Here is a 23,987-nt window from a genome sequence, read left to right on the forward strand (position 1 = left end):
AACTAGTCATAGCCAGAGAATCACTTCCAATGGCTTCTCATCCTCTTCCGCACCGTCATCTCTGCTGTCCCCAAGGATCTGTCCTTGGTCCCCTCCTATTTCTCATCTACACGCTGCCCCTCGGCGACATCATCAGAAAGCACAGCGTCAGGTTCCACATGTGCACTGACAACACCCAGCTCTACCTCACCACCATCTTTCTCGACCCCTCCACTATCTTGTCCAACATCCAGTACTGGATGAGCAGAAATTTCCTTCAACTAAATATTGGGAAGAGTGAAGCCATTGTCTTTAGTCCCTGCCACAAACTCCGTTCCCTAGCCAACGACTCCATCCCTCTCCCTGGCAACTGTCTGAGGCCGAACGAGACTGTTTGCAACCTCGGTATCGTATTTGACACCAAGATGAGCTTCCAACCACATAACCACTCCATCACTAAAACCGCCTATTTCCACCTCTGTAACATCGCCCGACTCCACCCCTGCCTCAGCTCATCTGCTGCTGAAACCCTCAGCCATACCTATGTTACCTGTAGACTTGACTATCCCAATGCTAAACTGTTAAATAATGCTCTCCTGGCCGGCCTCCCATCTGCCACCCTACACCAACTGTTAAATAATGTTTCCAATGAATATATTTGTGCTTTAAAATGATTACGCTTTGGTTATAGTTTTTTGATTCATGACAGCATGTTTTGTTCTGCAGGCATGTGCCGAATAAGCTAAAAGGGCTAAAAACTGCAGAGCAAGTGTAAAGAAAGAAACATTTGTGTTTAGTTACCAGAGTGTAACAGCTGTGCAAATTGGCTGAAACCACAGATTTAAGAGCTGAATAGTTGCAGTATATATCCTGCTGGAACAAATGACCACGAAGCTATCTATGTCTTAACCTAGACAATACTCATTGTCTTAGGCCTTTTTTTTGACTAAAGTAATGAAAAAACTTTAGGTGAAAAAAATAAATACTTTAGTAGAAACCTTACAAAGGCTGCAGCTTAAGAGGTCAGAGAGCAGCGTTACCTATTGTAAAGTTGGAAAGCAGGCCTGGCAATGAAATATGCTTACACAATTTACAATAATCCTTCTGTAATATAAACACTGGCTTCTTTATACCACTATCTCCATTTATGGAAACATTATTTCAATGGTACATTTTGCTTAAAGGATGACTTTTCCTGTTCTGTACTCCCTCACATGCAACAAATTATACAAGTATAATTGTGAAACCAAAATACAGACACAATGAAATTTCAATCCTTTTTGCTACTGTTTCCCTTTTCTATCGATTCCTGTTAAAAAAATGAAAACCATTCATTTACTCTATATTACTTGAGATGTATTTTTCCCTGAGTCAATCGTCTCAATCTGGTTTTCTGACTGCTGAGTGAAACCCACACTGCCTCTCCCTTCTCACATGACTGCTAGCAGCTGGCTTTGCTCAATGTTATGCCAGTTTACATTTTCCGTTGGTACTGGTTGGTCCCCAGTGTGCTGTTCAGGACTGTACTCTGGAGATAAACAACCCTTATCTGTTTGCTGCCTGCTTATTTAATGTTTTATAATGTACCTGGGAAACAATAAAGGTCTTACATAGACATAGAAAACATAGAAAATAGGTGCAGGAGCAGGCCATTCAGCCCTTCTAGCCTGCACCGCCATTCAATGAGTTCATGGCTGAACATGAAACTTCAGTACCCCCTTCCTGCTTTCTCGCCATAACCCTTGATCCCCCGAGTAGTAAGGACTTCATCTAACTCCCTTTTGAATATATTTAGTGAATTGGCCTCAACTACTTTCTGTGGTAGAGAATTCCACAGGTTCACCACTCTCTGGGTGAAGAAGTTTCTCCTCATCTCGGTCCTAAATGGCTTACCCCTTATCCTCAGACTGTGACCCCTGGTTCTGGACTTCCCCAACATTGGGAACATTCTTTCTGCATCTAACCTGTCTAAACCCGTCAGAATTTTAAACGTTTCTATGAGGTCCCCTCTCATTCTTCTGAACTCCAGTGAATACAAGCCCAATTGATCCAATCTTTCTTGATAGGTCAGTCCCGCCATCCCGGGAATCAGTCTGGTGAACCTTCGCTGCACTCCCTCAATAGCAAGAATGTCCTTCCTCAAGTTAGGAGACCAAAACTGTACACAATACTCCAGGTGTGGCCTCACCAAGGCCCTGTACAACTGTAGCAACACCTCCCTGCCCCTGTATTCAAATCCCCTCGCTATGAAGGCCAACATGCCATTTGCTTTCTTAACCGCCTGCTGTACCTGCATGCCAACCTTCAATGACTGATGTACCATGACACCCAGGTCTCGTTGCACCTTCCCTTTTCCTAATCTGTCACCATTCAGATAATAGTCTGTCTCTCTGTTTTTACCACCAAAGTGGATAACCTCACATTTATCCACATTATACTTCATCTGCCATGCATTTGCCCACTCACCTAACCTATCCAAGTCACTCTGCAGCCTAATAGCATCCTCCTCGCAGCTCACACTGCCACCCAACTTAGTATCATCCGCAAATTTGGAGATACTGCATTTAATCCCCTCGTCTAAATCATTAATGTACAATGTAAACAGCTGAGGCCCCAGCACAGAACCTTGCGGCACTCCACTAGTCACTGCCTGCCATTCTGAAAAGTACCCGTTTACTCCTACTCTTTGCTTCCTGTCTGACAACCAGTTCTCAATCCACGTCAGCACACTACCCCCAATCCCATGTGCTTTAACTTTGCACATTAATCTCTTGTGTGGGACCTTGTCGAAAGCCTTCTGAAAGTCCAAATATACCACATCAACTGGTTCTCCTTTGTCCACTTTACTGGAAACATCCTCAAAAAATTCCAGAAGATTTGTCAAGCATGATTTCCCTTTCACAAATCCATGCTGACTTGGACCTATCATGTCACCATTTTCCAGATGCACTGCTATGACATCCTTAATAATTGATTCCATCATTTTACCCACTACTGAGGTCAGGCTGACCGGTCTATAATTCCCTGTTTTCTCTCTCCCTCCTTTTTTAAAAAGTGGGGTTACATTGGCTACCCTCCACTCCATAGGAACTGATCCAGAGTCAATGGAATGTTGGAAAATGACTGTCAATGCATCCGCTATTTCCAAGGCCACCTCCTTAAGTACTCTAGGATGCAGGCCATCAGGCCCTGGGGATTTATCTGCCTTCAATCCCATCAATTTCCCCAACACAATTTCCCGACTAATAAAGATTTCCCTCAGTTCCTCTTCCTTACTAGACCCTCTGACCCCTTTTATATCCGGAAGGTTGTTTGTATCCTCCTTAGTGAATACCGAACCAAAGTACTTGTTCAATTGATCCGCCATTTCTTTGTTCCCCGTTATGACTTCCCCTGATTCTGACTGCAGGGGACCTACGTTTGTCTTCACCAACCTTTTTCTCTTTACATACCTATAGAAACTTTTGCAATCCGCCTTAATGTTCCCTGCAAGCTTCTTCTCGTACTCCATTTTCCCTGTCCTAATCAAACCCTTTGTCCTCCTCTGCTGAGTTCTAAATTTCTCCCAGTCCCCAGGTTCGCTGCTATTTCTGGCCAATTTGTATGCCACTTCCTTGGCTTTAATACTATCCCTGATTTCCCTAGATAGCCACGGTTGAGCCACCTTCCCCTTTTTATTTTTACGCCAGACAGGAATGTACAATTGTTGTACTTCATCCATGCGGTCTCTAAATGTCTGCCATTGCCCATCCACAGTCAACCCCCTAAGTATCATTCGCCAATCTATCCTAGCCAATTCTCGCCTCATACCTTCAAAGTTACCCTTCTTTAAGTTCTGGACCATGGTCTCTGAATTTACTGTTTCATTCTCCATCCTAATGCAGAATTCCACCATATTATGGTCACTCTTCCCCAAGGGGCCTCGCACAATGAGATTGCTAATTAATCCTCTCTCATTACACAACACCCAGTCTAAGATGGCCTCCCCCCTAGTTGGTTCCTCAACATATTGGTCTAGAAAACCATCCCTTATGCACTCCAGGAAATCCTCCTCCACCGTATTGCTTCCAGTTTGGCTAGCCCAATCTATGTGCATATTAAAGTCACCCATTATAACTGCTACACCTTTATTGCATGCACCCCTAATTTCCTGTTTGATGCCCTCCCCAACATCCCTATTACTGTTTGGAGGTCTGTACACAACTCCTACTAACGTTTTTTGCCCTTTGGTGTTCTGCAGCTCTACCCATATAGATTCCACATCATCCAAGCTAATGTCTTTCCTAACTATTGCATTAATCTCCTCTTTAACCAGCAATGCTACCCCACCTCCTTTTCCTTTTATTCTATCCTTCCTGAATGTTGAATACCCCTGAATGTTGAGTTCCCAGCCCTGATCATCCTGGAGCCACGTCTCCGTAATCCCAATCACATCATATTTGTTAACATCTATTTGCACAATTAATTCATCCACCTTATTGCGGATACTCCTTGCATTAAGACACAAAGCCTTGAGGCTTGTTTTATTAACACCCTTTGTCCTTTTAGAATTTTGCTGTACAGTGGCCCTTGACATTCAATCAGCAGTGCTGCTCTGCCATGCACAAAGTCCCATTGCCCCATAAAAGATTTTAAAGTCCACTAACTCAACATCCTGCGATGTCCTTTTAATAGAAAGCAGACAATGAAGAAAGGTGGAGCAAGTAACTATTTACAGCCTTTGATGAGTAAAATTGATGTAAATGATTGATATGCAATGATTATGCAGAAGTAAGGAAGAGAGCAGGTAGCCTAGTGCAGTGGTACTCATAATACAGCTATGGGGCCAACTCCCCCTCACATGTGGTCCTAAAGAGGCGAGGTGTCACGTGGCTTCTATGTATAGCTTGCCAGCTAGGGGCGGGGAAGGGGGAGGTTAGATATATATCCGTCTTCGACAAGGAGTTAGTAAGAATTCCTGAACTAATGCCTTCAGTCCGCTCGTTCCACCAAGTAACCTGCATATTCTTTCACTATAGCCAATTAGAAATAAATAATTGATCTTCTGTGACATTGCTCATGGATAAAAATAACTCTCTTTCTGTAACTGTTTCTTTGCTTGTCTCTCACTCTTGTCATTTTTTTACGTTGCCTCTTCGTCTTTTTGTTTGTTTTCTACTCTTTCCATCTCCCTCCTTTTTCCATCTGTTTGCCTATATATCTGTCTATCTCTCATTCACGTTCATTGTCGTATACCTCCACCTTTCTACCTCTCTTTCTTTTTCAGTCTTTCTGTAAGTCTCTCCTTTCCTCTGTCTCCTCATTCTTCTGTATGTCTCCCACTCGCTCTGTATGCCTCTTGTACATAGCTAGTTATAAGAAACTTGGGCTTCTGTGGCGCACAATACAAGGAATTCTAATTTGATGGTCAAATTGGATTTTAATTCAATTGTACTTCACTGCCTAGTGCGGCAAATTATTTAGGAAAGTACAGGAACGGGAAAGACTCTGTAGTCCATCTGGCCTGTCCCAAAAACTAATACCTCTCAATCGCCCACACCCTCAAATATCTATCCAATTCTTCCTTAACTGTATCCATGCTATCTGTCTCTGTGGTGGGTTCACTGCCACATTCACCACCATTTGCATAAAGTTGTTAATTCTAACTGTCTTCGCACTTTTCCTAAGCTTGAGCCTGGATCCCCAAGTACCAGAGTTCGTGACTACCTCAAACATATCTGGGTTCAATTTATCCATTCCCTTAAGAATACTTGAATAATATGTGCCCTGAGCCTTTTCTCCAGAGTAAACACTCCTCGTAGCTCAGATGTCTTAAGCTAGCTATCAGTTTGGTTACCCATTTTGCACTGCCTTCACTATGTGAATATCCTGTAGTACAGCAACCAGAATTGTACACAGTACTCCAGTTGTGGCCATGCCAGTGCCTTGCACAGATTTATTATCCCCTCCTAGGATTTGTGCTCTATCCCTCTGGTTATATATCCCAAGATCGCAGAGTGTAGCGTTGAACCCATGACTCACAATTTACCCATCGCTCTGTGCCCCTTTGATGGTAGTTTATGAAATTGCACATTCCCTCCTTCCTTGTAACTGCCATTTCTCTCTTCCCCCAACCTCCCTGCTCTAAATGCCTGGTAAAGAATAGGTAAAGAAACTATATTCTTCACTAAAGCTTTCTGTTACTTTTTCCAGAAAATTCAGCAGCACCAGTATTTCAATAGGATTCTATTCGTGTTTCAGATGGATCTCTTGGGTAGATACCATGAGTTAGTTACTGATACAGATTTACTTTTTGCTATTCTAGAGGTTCAGCCAAAGCCCAGTTCAAGAGAGGTGGGTACTTTGTAGATTGATTTGAGATATTTGTCAAGTAGCTTGGATAGTGACTCCTAGTGAGAAACCATGAGCCAAATGCTCCTGTTTGACCAACAGTTCAGTACAAAATCCATCTTGGTTTTAACATGAGTCCAGCACCAAGTTGTAGTATACCAGGAATGTACTATGTCATCACTGTTCCCTGCCATGCAACCTCTATAACTATGGGTCTGAGTACACTTTCATGTAGTGTTAACTCTAGTACGATCTTATTACCAGCGTGAGTCCAAAAGAGACACCCAATGTGTTTGACTCAACAACAACTTGCATTTATATAGGGCCTTTAACTTAGTAAAACGTCCAAAGGCACTTCAGAGGACTGTTAGCAAACAGAATTTGACACCGAGCCACATAAGGAGATATTAAGAGAGGTGACAAGGTAGGCTTTAAGGAGCACCTTAAATGAGGAGAGAGCGAGATAGGGAGGTGGAGAGGTTTAGGGAGGGAATTACACAACTTCATCATCATGCATCTTCCATCTTCCAGAACTTAGGCCCCAGACAGCTGATGGTGAAGCAATAAAAATCTGGGATGCACAAGAGAACAGAATTGGAGGAACACAGTGATCTCAGAGGGTTGTCGGGAATGAGGAGGTTACAAAGATAGGGAGGGGTGAGGGATTTGAAAACAACGATGCGAATTTTAAAACCGAGGCGTTGCCGGACCGGGAGCCAATGTGGGTCAGCGAGCACAAAGATGAAACTTTTAGAAACAATAATTTGGGACCAAGTTAATTGTCATTTGGGTTAATAAATGACAGCCAGCATGGATTTGTTAAAAGCAAATTGTGTTTGACTAACTTGATTGAGTTCTTTGATGAAGTAACCGAGAGGGCTGATGTTGTGTATATGAACTTTCAAAAAGCATTTGATGAAGTACCACGTAATAGACATGTTAGCAAAATTAAAGTCCATGGGACTAAAGGGGTAGTGGCAGCATGGATAAGAAATTGGCTAAGAGACAGAAAGCAGGGAGTAGTGGTGAACGATTATTTTTCAGACATGAGGGAAGTATATAGTGGTCAGCCCCCAGGAGTCGGTAATAAGACCACTGCAATTTTTGATATAAATGACCTGGACTTGGGTATACAGAACATAATTTCAAAATTTGTAGATGACACGAAACTCAGAAATGTAGTAAACAATGAGGAGGATAGTAACAGACTTCAGGAGGACACAGGCTGGTGAAATGAGCAGATACAGGGCAGGTGAAATTTAACACAGAGAAGTGTGAAGTGATGTAATTTGGAAAGAAGAATGAAGAGAGAAAATATAAACTAAATGGTACAATTTTAAAGGGAGTGCAGGAACAGAGAAACCGATAATCAGTTGTCTAACGTCTCAGTTAGTGGCCAGAGGGGGCGTTAATGGGAGCATAAGAGGTTACCGACAGGGGGCACAGCATTTAGCACCCCGACTGAAAACCAGTAGCGCCTGGCTGCTGACAATCAGTCCGATCATGACGTATCCCTGGTGCAATGCCCATGCTTGCAGCCCGGTTGGAAAATTAGGTGCGGCCGCCTCATTTTGCGGCTGCCAGGAACAACGTCTGGAAAAACAGTCGGTACAGGTTTACAGAGTCGTTAACTGGTTGCTACTTAAAGGGATGAGGAAGCGCTTCCCTCGGCGGTTACAGTCAGTGCAACATTTGCACAGAGCACAGTGGTGGGCCTCCATGTTTGCAGCGGCAAACAGACATAACAGTACAGGTTGAAAGCAAGTGATTTTGAAAACTTTAACAGGTGCATTACTTTAACAGATGCCGTACCTTGAAGACTCGGCTTTTCCCGGGATCTGATTCGGAGTTCCGCGCATGCGCAATGGGTCCGGAAAATGTACCGACCAAACGTTTGTTATCGCCCCCCCCCACCGCCCCAGCTCTGGTGTGCAATGGCTGATTTATCGCCTCTGTCAGCTCTTCGGCCGATTCTGACAAATTCCTCGGTGGAAGGCGCAAACTTTTTCAAGGCGCTAAAATTACCGCTCCACCTGGATTAATGACCCAACTGAGGCGAGACCAAATTTCTCCCCCTTGGTCTTTGAAGGTGACAGGACAAGTTGAGAAAGCTGTTGAGAATCATACGGGATCCTTGACTTTATAAACAGAGGTGTAGAGTACAAAAGCAAGGAAATTCTGCTAATCCTTTATAAATCACTGGTTAGGCCCCAGCCAGAGTATTGTATTCGATTCTGAGCACCATACTTTAGGAAGGATGTCAAGGCCTTAGAGGGAGTGCAGAGGAGATTTGCTAGAATGGCTCCAGGGATGCGGCACTTCAATTATGTGGACAGACTGGAGAAGCTGGGATTGTTCTCCTTAGAGCAGTGAGGATATGTGGAGGTTATTTAATAGAGGTGTTCAAAATCATGAAGGTTTGATAGAGTAAATAAGGAGAAATTGTTTCCATTGGCAGAAAGGTCGGTAACCAGAGGACACAGATTTAAGGTGATTGGCAAAAGAACCAGAGGCAACATGAGGAGGATTATTTTTGTCCAGCGAGTTGTTGTGATCTGGAATGCACTGGTTAGTGGAAGCCGATTCAACAGTAACTTTCAAAAGGGAATTGAATATATATTAGAAGGAAAAGCATTTGCAGGACTGTGGGGAAAGGGCAGAAGTAGGGACTAATTGTATAGCTGATTCAAAGAGCTGCACAATGGACTGATATGGCCTCCTTCTGTGATGTATCATTCTATGATTCTATGATTTCAAATGCTGGGATTGCACCGATATTCACAACTCTTAAGAACATAAGAAATAGGAGCAGGAGTAGACCATACGTTCCCTCGAGCCTGCTCCACCATTCAATAAGATCATGGCTGATCATTGACCTCAACTCCACTTTCCTGCCCGAACTCTATATGCCTTAATTCCCCTAGAGTCCAAAAATCTTTATACTTGAGCGTGTTTCTTCTGGCTATGTCATTTGCATGAGTCAAACATGTTAGGGTGTCACTTTTGGACTCGTACTGGCAATTTAATTGCCTATTTCTCTGGTGTTATATAGAACATAAGAATTAGGAGCAGGAGTAGGCCATTCGGCCCCTCGAGCCTGCTCCTCCATTCAATGAGATCATGGCTGATCTACCTCAACTCCACTTTCCTGCACTATCCACATATCCCTTGATTCCCTGAATATCCAATAATCTAATGATCTTTGTCTTGAATATACTCAAAGACTGAGCCTCCACAGCCCTTTGGGGTAGAGAATTCCAAAGATTCCCCACCCTCTGAGTGAAGAGGTTTCTCTTCATCTCAGTCCTGAATGGCCGACCCCTTAGTATGGTTCCTGGCCCTACTGCCACAGTCTCTGAATAGTTTTAACCATCCATACTGTGTTTTGTAATACACAGGCCAAATGGAGCACTATGGCCATGGGCTTTTTTTAAGTTTGGCACAATTCATAAATCCAACATTACTGAAGTGACAAAAGGCAACTGACTATAAAAAAGGAAATACTATTAAGTTACAATAAAACAGAGGAGGCAGAGTAGAGGCACAAATCCTGGTGCTGAGGACATTAGTATGCAATCCTACGAGTATATGTGCAAAGAGGGGACCAATAAGGTAAGAAACGATTACTTGGCAGTAACTCAGGGCGAAATTGCCCTTTTTTATAGCCACATTAGCGCCTCTGGAGGGCGCAAATGGGGCGTGACGAGGTTATCGCCCGGGGGAAGGGGTCGATTGTGCGGAGGTTTGAGGGGCAGCGTGCCGGTGGCGCTGTGTCCCGCGATTTGCGCCCAGGGCAGGCGCACGCACGCGATGACATCATCGACATGCGCACCTGCCCCTTTGCGTCCCACGGGGGAAATTGCTCCGTGCCCTTAAAGGGCAGGCCGTGCATGCCGTGTGCCGCCATATGTTTCTGTTGGATGACTCTTCAGTCAGGCCAACAGTGGCGGCCCTCACATCGACCGGGCCCATCCTGCAGCCCGGCACTCCATTATGGCCCAGTGATGGCCGTCAAGGGACTGCAGAGCTCGCAGCGGCCCTTCCCTTTAATCGAATCCACATAGCACTGACGTTGTCGGCTCCGTTGAGGGACGGAAGAGCCGAATTCTGCGCTGGGGACGGAACCTCTGGGCCAGGCGGTAAATGTCCCGACCCCGGAAGGTTACCGCCTCCAAACAACGCGGGGCAATTTCACCCCCTCGTTCTTCCAAATAATGGCTTTTTTACATTTTACCTCCTCCTTATCCTCTATTCACAGATTCTATTTTATTTGACACTCTTTGTATGTTTCAACAATTGCACAGGGGAGGATTTGTAAGTGAAATTTTATTATGAGCCAATTATTTAAGCTTCTTAACATCAATTAAAGACTTAAATTGTGGTCCTGTTTTCTTCATTAGGACTGGTTGGTAATGCAGAAGCCTAACAGAGGCTGTGTAGAGAAAGCGTTTTACTTTTTCTGCATCCAGTGAGGTATCTTTGCCTGCTATTTGAAATGAGGACTCACTTTGCAAACTCCACAATTATTTAGACCTCTTTAACCATAAAAAGCAATGTAATGGGCAAGAAATTAGAAAATGACCCAATCATTGGGAGAAAAAGACCGATTGTTCCCAATTTGATCATATGCGTCGTTACATCCAATCTTACCACTAAAGTACATAGTTTGTGTTGGAATCTTTTGGCTGATTGAAGACAGTTAATCAGAAAATGCTGCTTAATAGTTTCTGCGTTTCCTCACTTATTCGTGATAGTCTTTATCAATGTGGCATTCTCTCCCTATCTGAAAGCCTACACTGCAGCTGGCTGTGCAGTGCCTGTTGCCTCGCTGTGCTTTCCAGTGCGTTGAACCGTAACAATTTGCTTAATGCTGGGGAATTAATGTTTATTCAGTTTGTAGCTTAGATAACGATTATTTTTCAGTCCATGAAGAGTATAATACAACAAGTAATTTCGTTTGAGATGCTGTCATTCACGACGTGCCATTTTTGTGTAATGCAATCAGCATTTATTTTGGAGTAAAACATTTTTATTAATTTGGTTTATACATTTTTGCACATGGTTTCACAATTCTTGGGCAAGGTAATGATGTGTTTTGACTTATTTTCTACATGTCATAGACATGTCGAACCCTGCCTGATGTATAATGTATCATGCATCATTCCAAAGCTGACTAGATGTCAAGCTCTATTTCTGGAATACTCATGTATTATTTACTATATATACTTACAGAGTGAAAGCCTTTTAGTTCTTGAAGAGCTGTTCTCACATTCATTTTTCTCATTCCAGATTCCAGAGTTGAGGGTTTTTTCCTTCTAGATAAGTATCCTCCTACTTTTATACTTAGTCTCCTGTACCTCCTTGTGGTCTGGGCTGGACCAAAGTACATGCAGAACAAGGCACCTTTATCTTCTCGGGGAGTTCTAGTGGTCTATAATATTGGATTAACTCTCCTTTCCTTATACATGTTTTGTGAGGTGAGAATTATGAACATTTCTGTCAGTTTTAATCAATGAATGAATGTTTTTATATCCCCACAGTTTTGTTACGTATTGCTCCCTCTACCTTGTCGTCGAGCAGGTCCTCATTACAATGTGTGCTTAGCAAGAACAATTTGGAGGCAAATGCACTCCATATGGCTCGGTGCTGAGCCATTATGAGCCAGGAGCACCCCGGTTCAATCCCTGCTTTGTGCTGGGTATCTGAGCCAGTGAGAGAAACAAAAATCGGCTAAGGTTCTCATTCCTTGTCACTATCCAGTAACCCAGCTGGACAGTGTAAGTGTGGGCATCCGATAAGTTCAAGATCAGCCCAGCTGTGATGCCCCTGTGGTGGATGTGCCCATTGGCACTTACTGTTCAGGGTCTCCTATGAAGAATGACCACCCAAACAAAGTACAGGTATTGTGCTGGTGTGAGTTACTGCCTTTAGGAATGGAGCAGTAAACAGAGGAAATCACCTAAAGGATATATAATCTTATACTGCATTTCTGTGTGCTTATAAATATTATATAGGTGTGAAATGTAATTGTGCTTTAATCATGTCCTGTTTATGATTATACAGAGAAGTGCACAAATGTTTAGTCCGAGCCATTTCCTTGTTGTCCTAATTCAACGGGTCAAGTAAAATGTTTTCAGATGAATCCTGCTTTAATTCTTTGGGTAGATGCAAAAAAACTTTTAGTTCCCTGCCTCATCCAGCCTAATCCATCAGACACAGTCTGTGTCTGTGTATGCGTGCATGCATTTATGCTGCACTGCAGCAACTTGTCAAGGCTTGTTTGGCAGCACCTCCCTAACCCACGACCTCTACCACCTAGAAGGACAAGGGCAGCAGATGCATATGAACACCATCACCTCCATGTTACCCTCCAAGTCACACACCAGCCTGCCTTGGATATATATCGGCCATTCCTTCATCATCGCTGGGTCAAAATCCTGGAACTCCCTCCCTAACAGCACTGTGGGAGTTCCTTCATCTCACGGACTGCAGTGGTTCAAGAAGATGGCTCGCCACCACCTTCTCAAGGGCAATTACGGATGGGCAATAAATGCTGGCCTTGCCAGCGATGCCCACATCCCATGAATTAATTTTTTTTTTAAACATTCCGCTAAGAGAGTACTGAACACCTGCAATGCAATACCTAAGCACTGCCATTTTAAAAACCTATATCTATTCATTTTAATTGCATTGTTATATTAATGTATACACTTTATTCAGCTGCCGAAGAAATGATTGAACTTAGTGTACAGAGAGAGACTACAAGAAACCACAGAACAAGAAAAGGTTGTTTCCACCAAGCCTGTCTTTGCAGAGTGTGTGCTAAAAAAAACCTTGCATTTATATAGATTTTTCATGTCTCTCGAAAATATCCCAAAGCACTTCGCTGCAATGAATCAGTCTGAAGGGGGCGTTGACTGTTACTGTGTAGGCAAACGTAGTAGCCATTTTGCATGCAGCAAGATCCAACTAACAACAATGAACTGAATGAGCAGTTAATGGGTTTTTGGTGGTGTTGGATTAAGTATGAATGTTGGGCAGGACACCAGGAAAACAATTGGTTCTTTTTTGAGTAGTGCCATAGGATCTTTTTCAGGGAGTTGAGGCCATAGTTTCACATCTCATCTGAAGGATGGCATTTCTGCCAATGCAGCATGGTACTGCATTGCAGTTAGCTTAGATTGTGCGCTCAAATTCAGGATTAGGGCTTGAACCCACAACCTTTTGACTCAACCAAGATGATACAATTTTAATCTAATATAGATTTATTTAATTTGCTCACAGAAGGTTCTTCAAAGTTTTTCCTTGACCTCCTCCCCTATCAAAGTAATCAAGAAAAGTTCCAAGATATCCAGACATGCGAGGGTATACATTATCAGGAAAGGATGAACAGACTGGGTTCCTTTTCTCTTGAAAAGATAAGGCTGAGGGGTGACCTAATAGAGGTCTTTAAAATTATGAAAGGTTTTGTTAAGAGTGGTCACAGAGAGAATGTTTCCACTTATAGGAAGAGCATAACTAGAGGCCACCAATATAAAATAGTCACCAAGAAATCCAATAGGGAATTCAGAAGAAACTTCTTTACTCAAAGAGTGGTGAGATTGTGGAACTCGCTACCACAGGGAGGGGCTGAAGCGAACAGTATAGGTGCATTTAAGGGGGGGCTGGACAAGCATATGAGGGAGAAGGGAATAGAGGGTTATGCTGATAGATTTAGATGAGAAAAGACGGGAGGAGACTCGAGTGAAGCATAAACGCCGACATGGAATAGTTAGGAAGAATGGCCTGTTTCTGTGCTGTATATCCTATGTAATCCTATGTCACATCTATCTAACAATCCAGTTCTTCGGCATATTAATTTCCTTTTGAAGGGAGGGTTTTCCTAAATGTTTACAGGTGATCTCACAGTGAATGGAAAAATGATTTGATTCAAATAATCAAGTGCCCCCTTGAGATGCATTTCAGTACATGATTAATAAGGACTTTTAAAATCAGTTTTTATTGACGATTTAAAACTCAAGTTTTTCTGGTATTTTTTAGTATTTATTTTTAGCATCAAACACCAGGAAAAAGTCAAGGGAATGACAAGGAAAAGAAAATGGTAAATTCCGAGAAAATCAGTGAAAATCTGCTTTTATTTTGACATCACTAAAGCGAAAGAAAACAACCAAGGGGATAACAAGGCACCAGTAACCTAAATGATAATCTACTATTATTTACACGGTTCACAGACACTACTTCTATGCACCTCAACAATACTCAACTTAAAATTTCCAATTCGGTAAAAATTCAGGGCACAAATAAGTTTTGCATTTTGGCCTGTTCTGTCTTGACTAATCAGTCCCTTGAAGCAATATGACCAGCAATGTCAACAAGTGAACTTACCTAAAGTGCATTCACCTCCAGAATTTGGCACTGAAAGCCGCACCAGTGATGTCACCGCGCGCATCGCACCAGTGATGCCACCGCGCCTCGCACCAGTGATATCACCGCACGCATCGCACCAGTGATGTCACCGCGCACATCGCACCAGTGATGTCACCGCGCGCATCGCACCAGTGATGTCACCGCGCATCGCACCAGTGATGTCACCGCGCACATCGCACCAATGATGTCACCACGCAACACGCAGCAGTGATGTCACCACGCAGAACGCACCAGCGGTGTCACCGCGCCTCACCCTGGTGATGTCACCGCGCAGATCGCACCAGTGATGTCACCGCGCAGATCACACCAGTGATGTCACTGCGCAGATCGCACCAGTGATGTCACCGAGGGCCTCACTTGATGATGTCACCAGTATGCTTCTTGGGATCCACTAGGAGTAGGGTGTTTATGAATTGAGTAAAAATCGATTCTTACTAACCCATGAACCTGAAACAATCTGGGAATTTATTGGTGGAAATCGGAAAAAAAAATAATTTTAAAGGTCTCTGATAGTTAGCCTTGTTGATCCGGCTTCATTTTGACTGGATACTTTCATTGAATGACCTGTAAACACACTCAGTAATCATGGCAGACCTGAGTCACCCTAACGATTCTGCATTGAAGAGCACACTGGCAGCCAAAGTAACAACTGGTTGTGGTTTGTGCCAGGATCCCCGCGGGTTGGAATGTCTGGCGATTCCAGGGGCAGTACGAAGAAGACGGGCAGATAGATTCACTTTTGAACTTCGCCAGCAATTTCCCGTGGTGCCAGCAGCCTTTTTATCCGAGTGCAGAATGCTCAGTCCAATTTCTAGGCGGCAAAGAGTAAAATCTACCCTTGAACGTGTATCAATTCAGTACCACCTTCTCCCACTTGACAACTTTTTTCAAATTTGCATCATCAGGGGAATGTCAAAATGTTGTAACTCGTATTTGAACATGTGAATGACCTTAAATTGATGTCAGTCAGATTAATGCATTGTGAAACAGACGTGAGCCATTTCAACTTGCAACATACGGTGGGCAAGCCCATGAAAGATGATATGAATACATTAATCTAATCTTGTCTGGGAAGGTAATGATTTTTATGTTTGAGTTCTGTCTAGGTGATGACACTTTATTATTTAATAGCTGATCAGTACAAAAAATTGATTTGTTTAATCAATATGGCTTACGTAAAAATAGATTTGTATGTTGGACAAGCAATGGAGATTTTGAAACTCCTTGGCTTAATTTGCATCAGTATTAATGGAAATCTCTTTTGAACTTTGGAAATTTTGTAAAGAGTTGGTGGTAAAGTGAGGGCAAATTTCTCCAGACATGGGTGTGTTGTCATATTTTAAAAAAGGGGAATAATGTAAATCATGGCAAGACATTAAAACAAACGCTAAACTTGTTTATTAAACGTATTTATGAATTCTCAAATTTAAATATGAAATAAAATGAAGTAGCTGGGTGATTGGGTGGAAGAAAAAATCTAATCCCAAGGGTGACTGGAATGGGACAATTTGGATCAGGTCAGATTCTTTAAAAAAAAAGTCCAAAACACAGCTGTGAATGTTATGTGCCTGTGCAGCGTTATTGTGAAAATCTTGTCACCACTTACCCTCTGCCATGGTGGAGGGATGGTGAATTTCCACTCATTCTGCCCATAACCAGGACAAATCTACTCACATCTCTTTCACCATTGGAAGTGCCAAATTGTCGAATGACCCTTGCTAAGGTTCTTGTTTCTTGAATGCTTTGTTGCCTCCGAGCTCTGTGCCCATCTCTCGCAAAACTCCCGGTTTCAATATGCACTGTTCACATCACCACCGTCACAAAGTCTAAAGTCACCAATTGCATGCTCTGTTACTGTGACCATGGTGTGCCCATCTCTCCTTGTCCTCTTCGACCTCTCTGCAGCCTTTCATGCAGTGAACCATGCCATCGCCTCATCCCCTTTCTCCAACTCCCTGGGTCTGCCCATGTGTGGTTCCATTCCTATTTTCACCCCCCCTTTCCCCCGGCATACTCATCTCCGGAGATCCTCAAGATTTTCTCCGTGGTCCCCTTTTCTTCATCATTCAAATGTTACCCATTGCTGGCATCGTCCGTTTCCACACATACGCTGAGCACATCCAGTTCTACCTCTTGCTCATCACCTTTCTTGAGGGATGAGGCCTTTTAGTTATCAGGAGAGACTAGAGAAGCTGGGATGGTTCTCCTTACAACAACTTGTATTTATATAGCGCATTTAAAGTAGTAAAACATCCCAAGGCCCTTCACAGGAGTGTTATAAAACAAAATTTGACACCAATCTACATGAGGAGAAATTAGGGCAGACCACCAAAAGCTTGGTCAAAGAGGTAGGTTTTAAGGAGCGTCTTAAAGGAGGAAAGAGAGGTAGAGAGGCAGAGAGGTTTAGGGAGGGAGTTCCAGAGCTTGGGGCCTAGGCAACAGAAGGCATGGCCACCAATGATTGAGCCATTAAAATCGGGGATGCCCAAGAGGCCATATTTGGAGGAGCGCAGATATCGCGAAGGGCTGTAGGGCTGGAGGAGATTACAGAGATAGGGAGGGGTGAGGCCATGGAGGGATTTGAAAACAAGATGAGTTTTAAAATTGAGACATTGCTTAACCGGGAGCCAATGTAGGTCAGTGAGCACAGGGATGATGGATCAATGGGGATTTGGTACGAGTTAGGACACAGGCAGCCAGGTTTTGGATGACCTCAAAGTTTACGTAGGGTAGAATGTGGGATGCCAGCCAGGAGTGCATTGGAATAGTCTAGTCTAGAGATTTAAAAAAGGCATGGATGAGGGTTTCAGCAGCAGATGGGCTGAGGCAAGGGTGGAGACGGGCGATGTTACGGAGGTGGAAATAGGCAGTCTTGGTCATGCTGTGGATATGTGGCCAGAAGCTCATTTCAGGGTCAAGGGAAGGTTCCACTTTGGTGCTACCTCAAGATTCCCAGCTGGCCATAACAGATTCTATGCCATTATTCCATGAAGCCAAGGTTGCGAACAGTCTGGTTCAGCCTCAGACAGATGCTAGGGAGATGGATGGAGTCGGTGGCTAGGGGATAGAGTTATGGCAGGGACCCAAGACAACGGCTTTGGTCTTCCCAATATTCAGTTGGAGAACATTTCTGCTCATCCAGTACTGGATGTCGGACAAGCAGTCTGACAATTTAGAGACCATGGAGGGGTCGAGAGAAGTGGTGGTCAGGTAGAGCTGGGTGTTGTCAGTGTACATGTGGAAACTGATGCTGATGTCGCTGAGGGGCAGCATGCAGATGAGAAATAGGAGGGGGCCAAGAATAGGTCCTTGTGGGACACCAGAGGTAACAATGCAAGAGAAGGAAGAGAAGCCACTGCAAGTGATTCTCTGGCTATGATTTGATAGATAAGAATAGAACCAGGCAAATACAGAGAAGCTTAAGGGGAGATTTAATATCGGTGTTCAAACTTATGAGTGGTTTTGATAGAGATAGGGAGACACAGATTTAAAGTAATTGGCAAAACAGCCAGGAGGAGATGATAAGAATATGTTTTGCACACCGAGTTGTTATGATCTGGAATGTACTGCCTGAAAGGGTGGTAGAAGCAGATTCAATAGTAACTTTCAAAAGGGAATTGGATCGCCACGAAAAGGGAAAATTTGCATGGCTATGGGGAAAGAGCAGGGGAATGGAACTTGGATAGCTATTTCAGAGAGGTAGCACAGGCACGATGGGACAAATTACCTCCTTCAGTGCTGCATTATTCTATGACCCCAAGACCTTGCAATGCTGTCAGAATGCCTGTCCAACATCATTAGGGTTGAGTCACAACTTCTTTCAACTTCATGAAGACTGAAGCCATCAGCCACACTATAAATTCCGCTCCCTTGCCGCTGATTCCATCTCCCTCACAGACACTTAAATTGAACCCCATGATGCTAGACCTTCAATGATCTTTGACCCTGAGCTGAGCTTGAAACTTTAACCTTAAGCCATCTTTTCAACCAAGCTTTTTACCGCTCCAAATCGGTTCCTCCGTGGCTTATTGTCCAGTTTCCTGTCTGTTTTCATTTGTGAAGCCCCTTGGGAAGTTTTTACACTGAAGGTTTCTTTAAGTGTAAGTTGTTGCTCTGTAAAACCCAGAGGGGATGAAGAGAAGGATCTCTAAGATAAGTCAGGAACTTTCCTTAGAGTGGCCAAAAGGAGCAGGAGTGCTCCTCCTGGCTCTACACGGAGAGTGTGTGCCTCTGCTGGCCCCCAGCACCAATCTCCCCCGCCCCCCACCGCGCCCCCCCCCCCCCCCCCCACCCCCTGCAACTTACCTTGGGGTCGGCGGGAAACCTCTGGGCCCCATGAATTGTTGTGCCTGAACCAGACCAACTGCCTCCTGCTGCCTGATTTGGGCGGACAGTGGGCTGGCAGGATGCGAATGAGGTCCGGGAGTTAAAATAGCCCGGGCCACAAACACTTGATCCATCTGCTCAAAACCCATTTCCCGCCCCATCCTGTCTAAATTAACGTGGCGTGACATTGCCCATTCCTTTTGTGGATGCCTTTGGATCATGTTGCTTTGCAAGGCTGCTCCAATCCTAAATTAATCCAAATGAGCAAAGCTCTGGGTATGTTCCGACTGTCTGCATTTGTCTTTTGAAGATGACGGTATTTGACAGTAGATTAGGAGGGTGATAATTGACTTTAGGATGGAGAATGCCATGAATGGGACATCGTGTACCAGATCAAAAGTAACGTAAGATAAATATTTTAGTCTGGCATGATTGATTGTCCAGCATGAGCTTCAAATTGTCATTCATCACTTTCCACGTACAAATAAGATTTTCGATCATCTTCACAGGGGAAAACAACCTAGGAATGCTTTTCTATAAATAATTTTGCACTACCTCCCCAGATATCCCTCTCCCACTCGGCCATAGATTAAGAACTCATTCTGCTAACCTCCTCAGTTCTTTTCCTCCTGTAGTTGGCCGTAGTCTTGTTTTTTTAGCACATCACCAAAAAGTCTTCATTGCACGTTCAGTAATTCACACACAATGCTCCTTGCTGTTCCACACTTTCTTGTTTCACTAAAGTGTCAAGATTTGCTTTGAATTTTATGGAGGAACTTTTAACTAACCATTCACCAGGAAATGAAATGAGTTGGGTAGAATCCATGCCGGATTGGATTGCTTGTGTTCTGTGAAGAGACAAGCTTGCTGGAACAAATTTTCTTGTTAATGTGGTTCTTTTGTAGATGTTGGATGGATAGGATTTTTCCTTTTAATCTTTTGAAAACGAACTGTTCTTTGTTAATTTTGTGAGATAAACTACCAATAATGACAAAGTGAGTCTGTTTGTTTCCTCAGCTGTTGCGAGGTGTTTGGGTTGGAGGGTACAGTATTTTCTGTCAGGACACTCATAATGCCGGTGAAGCTGATATGAAGGTAAACTTGCGTACATTTGTGCTGTACAAGTATGGAATTGTTGCTGGACTGATGACTTGGTACAATCCTGAGGCTGATATGGCAGTGCTTGTTGCTTTTTTGTGATTTTCTTTTTTAAACTTTCAAATCTTCCACAAACACATCCGAATATCCTTTGTACTTAACAGTGCTGTAATAAAATGATCCAGTATATTTGCAGGTATGTTTTTCAGGACTTTTTTTTTCTTGCTTTTCTGTGACAAAATAACTGGATGTGCTTGAAGTTAGTGCCTATCTAAGAAGAAGCATTCACCTGATAATCAAATGATCACAAAAGTGCCCAAAGTCAAGCCCAGGATTGTATAACCTTTTGAAAGGATGTTTGTGTCTCCATTTCGTTATCTCTGTGAGAGTGAGATTTCATTGAAGCCCTTGGGGTATATCATGTGAAGAGCATAGCTACCTGTGGAGATAGCATAAGCAGTTACTAATGTTTATTATAATCGGTAGATTCTGAAATGGCTTCTCCACTTGGAGAAGTAGTTGCATGGTAGTAGAGAATGTAAATTAGGCATAAATTTAATCTAAAACTCATCAGGAAATTATGAAAACATTTTATCTTTTTCATTTTCTTTTCACACTGATATGATCTCAGTGTGAAAGTGTAATTTTCATCTTTGCCTACCAGATTCCAACGCTTTCAAATTGAATTCCCCACAGTTGTGGATCAGCAGTGGAGTCCTCTTTTTTTTGTTTGTTGCAAATAACACATCCCTGCTAGTAAAATAAATCACCATAAAAGATACTTTGCTTTACACACCATTTTTGATTTACACACTATTTTAGAAAAATGCACCCAATGGATTTGATCAGTTGAAAGAAGAAATAAACATTATTGTAAAATGTAATGTTTTTTTTTGGATTTGTTCAGTTATTCGTTTAAGTTTCCACTGAAGCCTAGAAATTACTCCAGTCATTAAGCTTATCGTGTGCGTTAATTGTCTGCAGAGAAATTTCAGTAATGCAGTATTACACTGATCTTTCACCCCCTCCCCGGTTTTATTGCTGTTTAAAAAATCCTCCCTTTATGTAATCGGTGTTCCATTTTATAACAGAACTTCTGCACATATAAGAACATAAGAACATAAGAATTAGGAACAGGAGTAGGCCATCTAGCCCCTCGAGCCTGCTCTGCCATTCAACAAGATCATGGCTGATCTGGCCGTGGACTCAGCTCCACTTACCCGCCCGCTCCCCATAACCCTTAATTCCCTTATTGGTTAAAAATCTATCTATCTGTGATTTGAATACATTCAATGTATTTGAATATACTCAACTGCTTCCTTGGGCAGAGAATTCCACAGATTCACAACCCTCTGGGAGAAGAAATTCCTTCTCAACTCAGTTTTAAATTGGTTCCCCCGTATTTTGAGGCTGTGCCCCCTAGTTCTAGTCTCCCCGACCAGTGGAAACAACCTCTCTGCCTCTATCTTGTCTATCTCTTTCATTATTTTAAATGTTTCGAAAAGATCACCCCTCATCCTTCTGAACTCCAACGAGTAAAGACCCAGTCTACTCAATTTATCATCATAAGGTAACCCCCTCATCTCCGGTATCAGCCTAGTGAGAACCGTCTCTGTACCCCCTCCAAAGCTAGTATATTCTTCCTTAAGTAAGGTGACCAAAACTGCACACAGTACTCCAGGTGCGGCCTCACCAATACCCTGTACAGTTGCAGCAGGACCTCCCTGCTTTTGTACTCCATCCCTCTCGCAATGAAGGCCAACATTCCATTCGCCTTCCTGATTACCTGCTGCACCTGCAAACTAACTTTTTGGGATTCATGCACAAGGACCCCCAGGTCCCTCTGCACCGTAGCATGTTGTAATTTCTCCCCATTCAAATAATATTCCCTTTTACTGTTTTTTTTCCAAGGTGGATGACCTCACATTTTCCGACATTGTATTCCATCTGCCAAACCTTAGCCCATTCGCTTAACCTATCTAAATCTCTTTGCAGCCTCTCTGTGTCCTTTACACAACCGCTTTCCCACTAATCTTTGTGTCATCTGCAAATTTTGTTACACTACACTCTGTCCCCTCTTCCAGGTCATCTATGTATATTGTAAACAGTTGTGGTCCCAGCACCGATCCCTGTGGCACACCACTAACCACCGATTTCCAATCCGAAAAGGACCTATTTATCCCGACTCTCTGCTTTCTGTTAGCCAGCCAATTCTCGATCCATGCTAATACATTTCCTCTGACTCCGCGTACCTTTATCTTCTGCAGTAACCTTTTGTGTGGCACCTTATCGAATGCCTTTTGAAAATCTAAATACACCACATCCATCAGTACACCTCTATCCACCATGCTCGTTATATTCTCAAAGAATTGCAGTAAGTTAGTTAAACATGATTTCCCCTTCATGAATTCATGTTGCATCTGCTTGATGTATTCTTCAGCTTGCTAAATTGGTGATAGTTGCCTTTTGAAGGCAGCTTAAATACTATTCCCTACTTTGTAGGTGGGATGGTCCAACATTTATGCTTCTGTGAACATTTCTGCATTATATCATTTTTATATTTTAAATGAACAGAGTAATTAAAAGTTGGTTTTAGTTTGTTGATACTATGATGCTGCATTGATGTATATATTTCATACATTGGCCGCTGGCTCCCTGCATAATGGGACACTGAAGCCTCAGGCCTGCTCACTGCCCCTTTCTCCAGGCATGCTTTGAAAATGCCCCAATGCTCTAGCCTTGTTATGATGCTGACTTTGATGTAGTTTATGGATCCTTCCCACGGTGCAGCACTCCAGACGCTCAGTGCCCAATTTGAATGGACGCTTTAGGGGAAGCCATTATTTAAACATTGCTTTGCTTCCTCGGGATGGGTTTCTCCTTCCTGTACACCCATCCTCACTTCTTTGGCCGCTAAAGGCCAATGCGTTAAAGAGGTCATTCTGACCCAAACCAGGAGCTCATCATCTGCCTCATAGTTTCTTTGCTCCAAAGGGTCGGCAATACACCAACCTCTTTTAAACTAGCTAACTTTTAATAAGATTCATCTGTCCTAGTTGGTTTCTTTTGATGTTGTTGCCTGTAAATAACAGTTAATTGCTTCAGAGGTTAGTTAGTGTCTGGGTCAACCTCCTTGGATATGTTCATCTTCATCATAGGCAGTCCCTCGGAACCGAGGAAGACTTGCTTCCACGCTTAAAAATGAGTCCTTAGGTGGCTGAACAGTCCAATACGAGAACCACAATCCCTATCACAGGTGGGGCTGGTTTGCTGCATGCTCTTTCCGCTGCCAGCGCTTGATTTCTGCATGCTCTCGGCAATGAGACTCGAGGTGCTCGGTGCCCTCCCGGATGCACTTCCTCCACTATGGATATGTTAATTTATGAATGTTTGCAGAGCAGGGTAACAGTTGAAGCTCATTCTCTCAGAATTGAACCCTGAGTTGTTCTTTGTTCAAAAGCATTGACAGGTATCATCATCATAGGCATTCCCTCGGAATCAAGAAAGACTTGCTTCCACCTTAAGATGAGTTCTTAGGTGGCTGTACAGTCCAATACGAGAACCACAGTCTCTGTCACAGGTGGGACAGATAGTCATTGAGGGAAGGGGTGGGGGGGACTGGTTTGCTGCACGCTCTTTCCGCTGCCTGCACTTGATTTCTGCATGCTCTCGGCATTGAGACTCAAGGTGCTCAGCGCCCTCCCGGATGCACGTCCTCCACTTAGGGCGGTCTTTGGTCAGGGACTCCCAGGTGTCAGTGGGGATGTTGCACTTTATCAGGGAGGCTTTGAGTGTGTCCTTGTAATGTTTCCACTGCCTACCTTTGG

The 23,987-nt window shown here is 43.3% G+C and overlaps 1 protein-coding gene across 2 annotated transcripts in view; it reads left to right on the forward strand.

Annotated features, from left to right (window-relative positions):
• The window catches only part of elovl5 (ELOVL fatty acid elongase 5), a 148,375-nt gene that overhangs the window by 97,726 nt on the left and 26,662 nt on the right, over positions 1-23,987 (forward strand). For both annotated transcript variants that reach the window (XM_070884896.1, XM_070884897.1), the window contains exons 3-4: positions 11,599-11,786; positions 20,080-20,157. In XM_070884896.1, the coding sequence (XP_070740997.1) occupies positions 11,599-11,786; positions 20,080-20,157 (266 nt within the window). The remainder of the gene's footprint in view (positions 1-11,598; positions 11,787-20,079; positions 20,158-23,987) is intronic.

This window comes from Pristiophorus japonicus, chromosome 7 (assembly GCF_044704955.1).
Source record: "Pristiophorus japonicus isolate sPriJap1 chromosome 7, sPriJap1.hap1, whole genome shotgun sequence".
Lineage (NCBI taxonomy): Eukaryota > Metazoa > Chordata > Chondrichthyes > Pristiophoridae > Pristiophorus > Pristiophorus japonicus.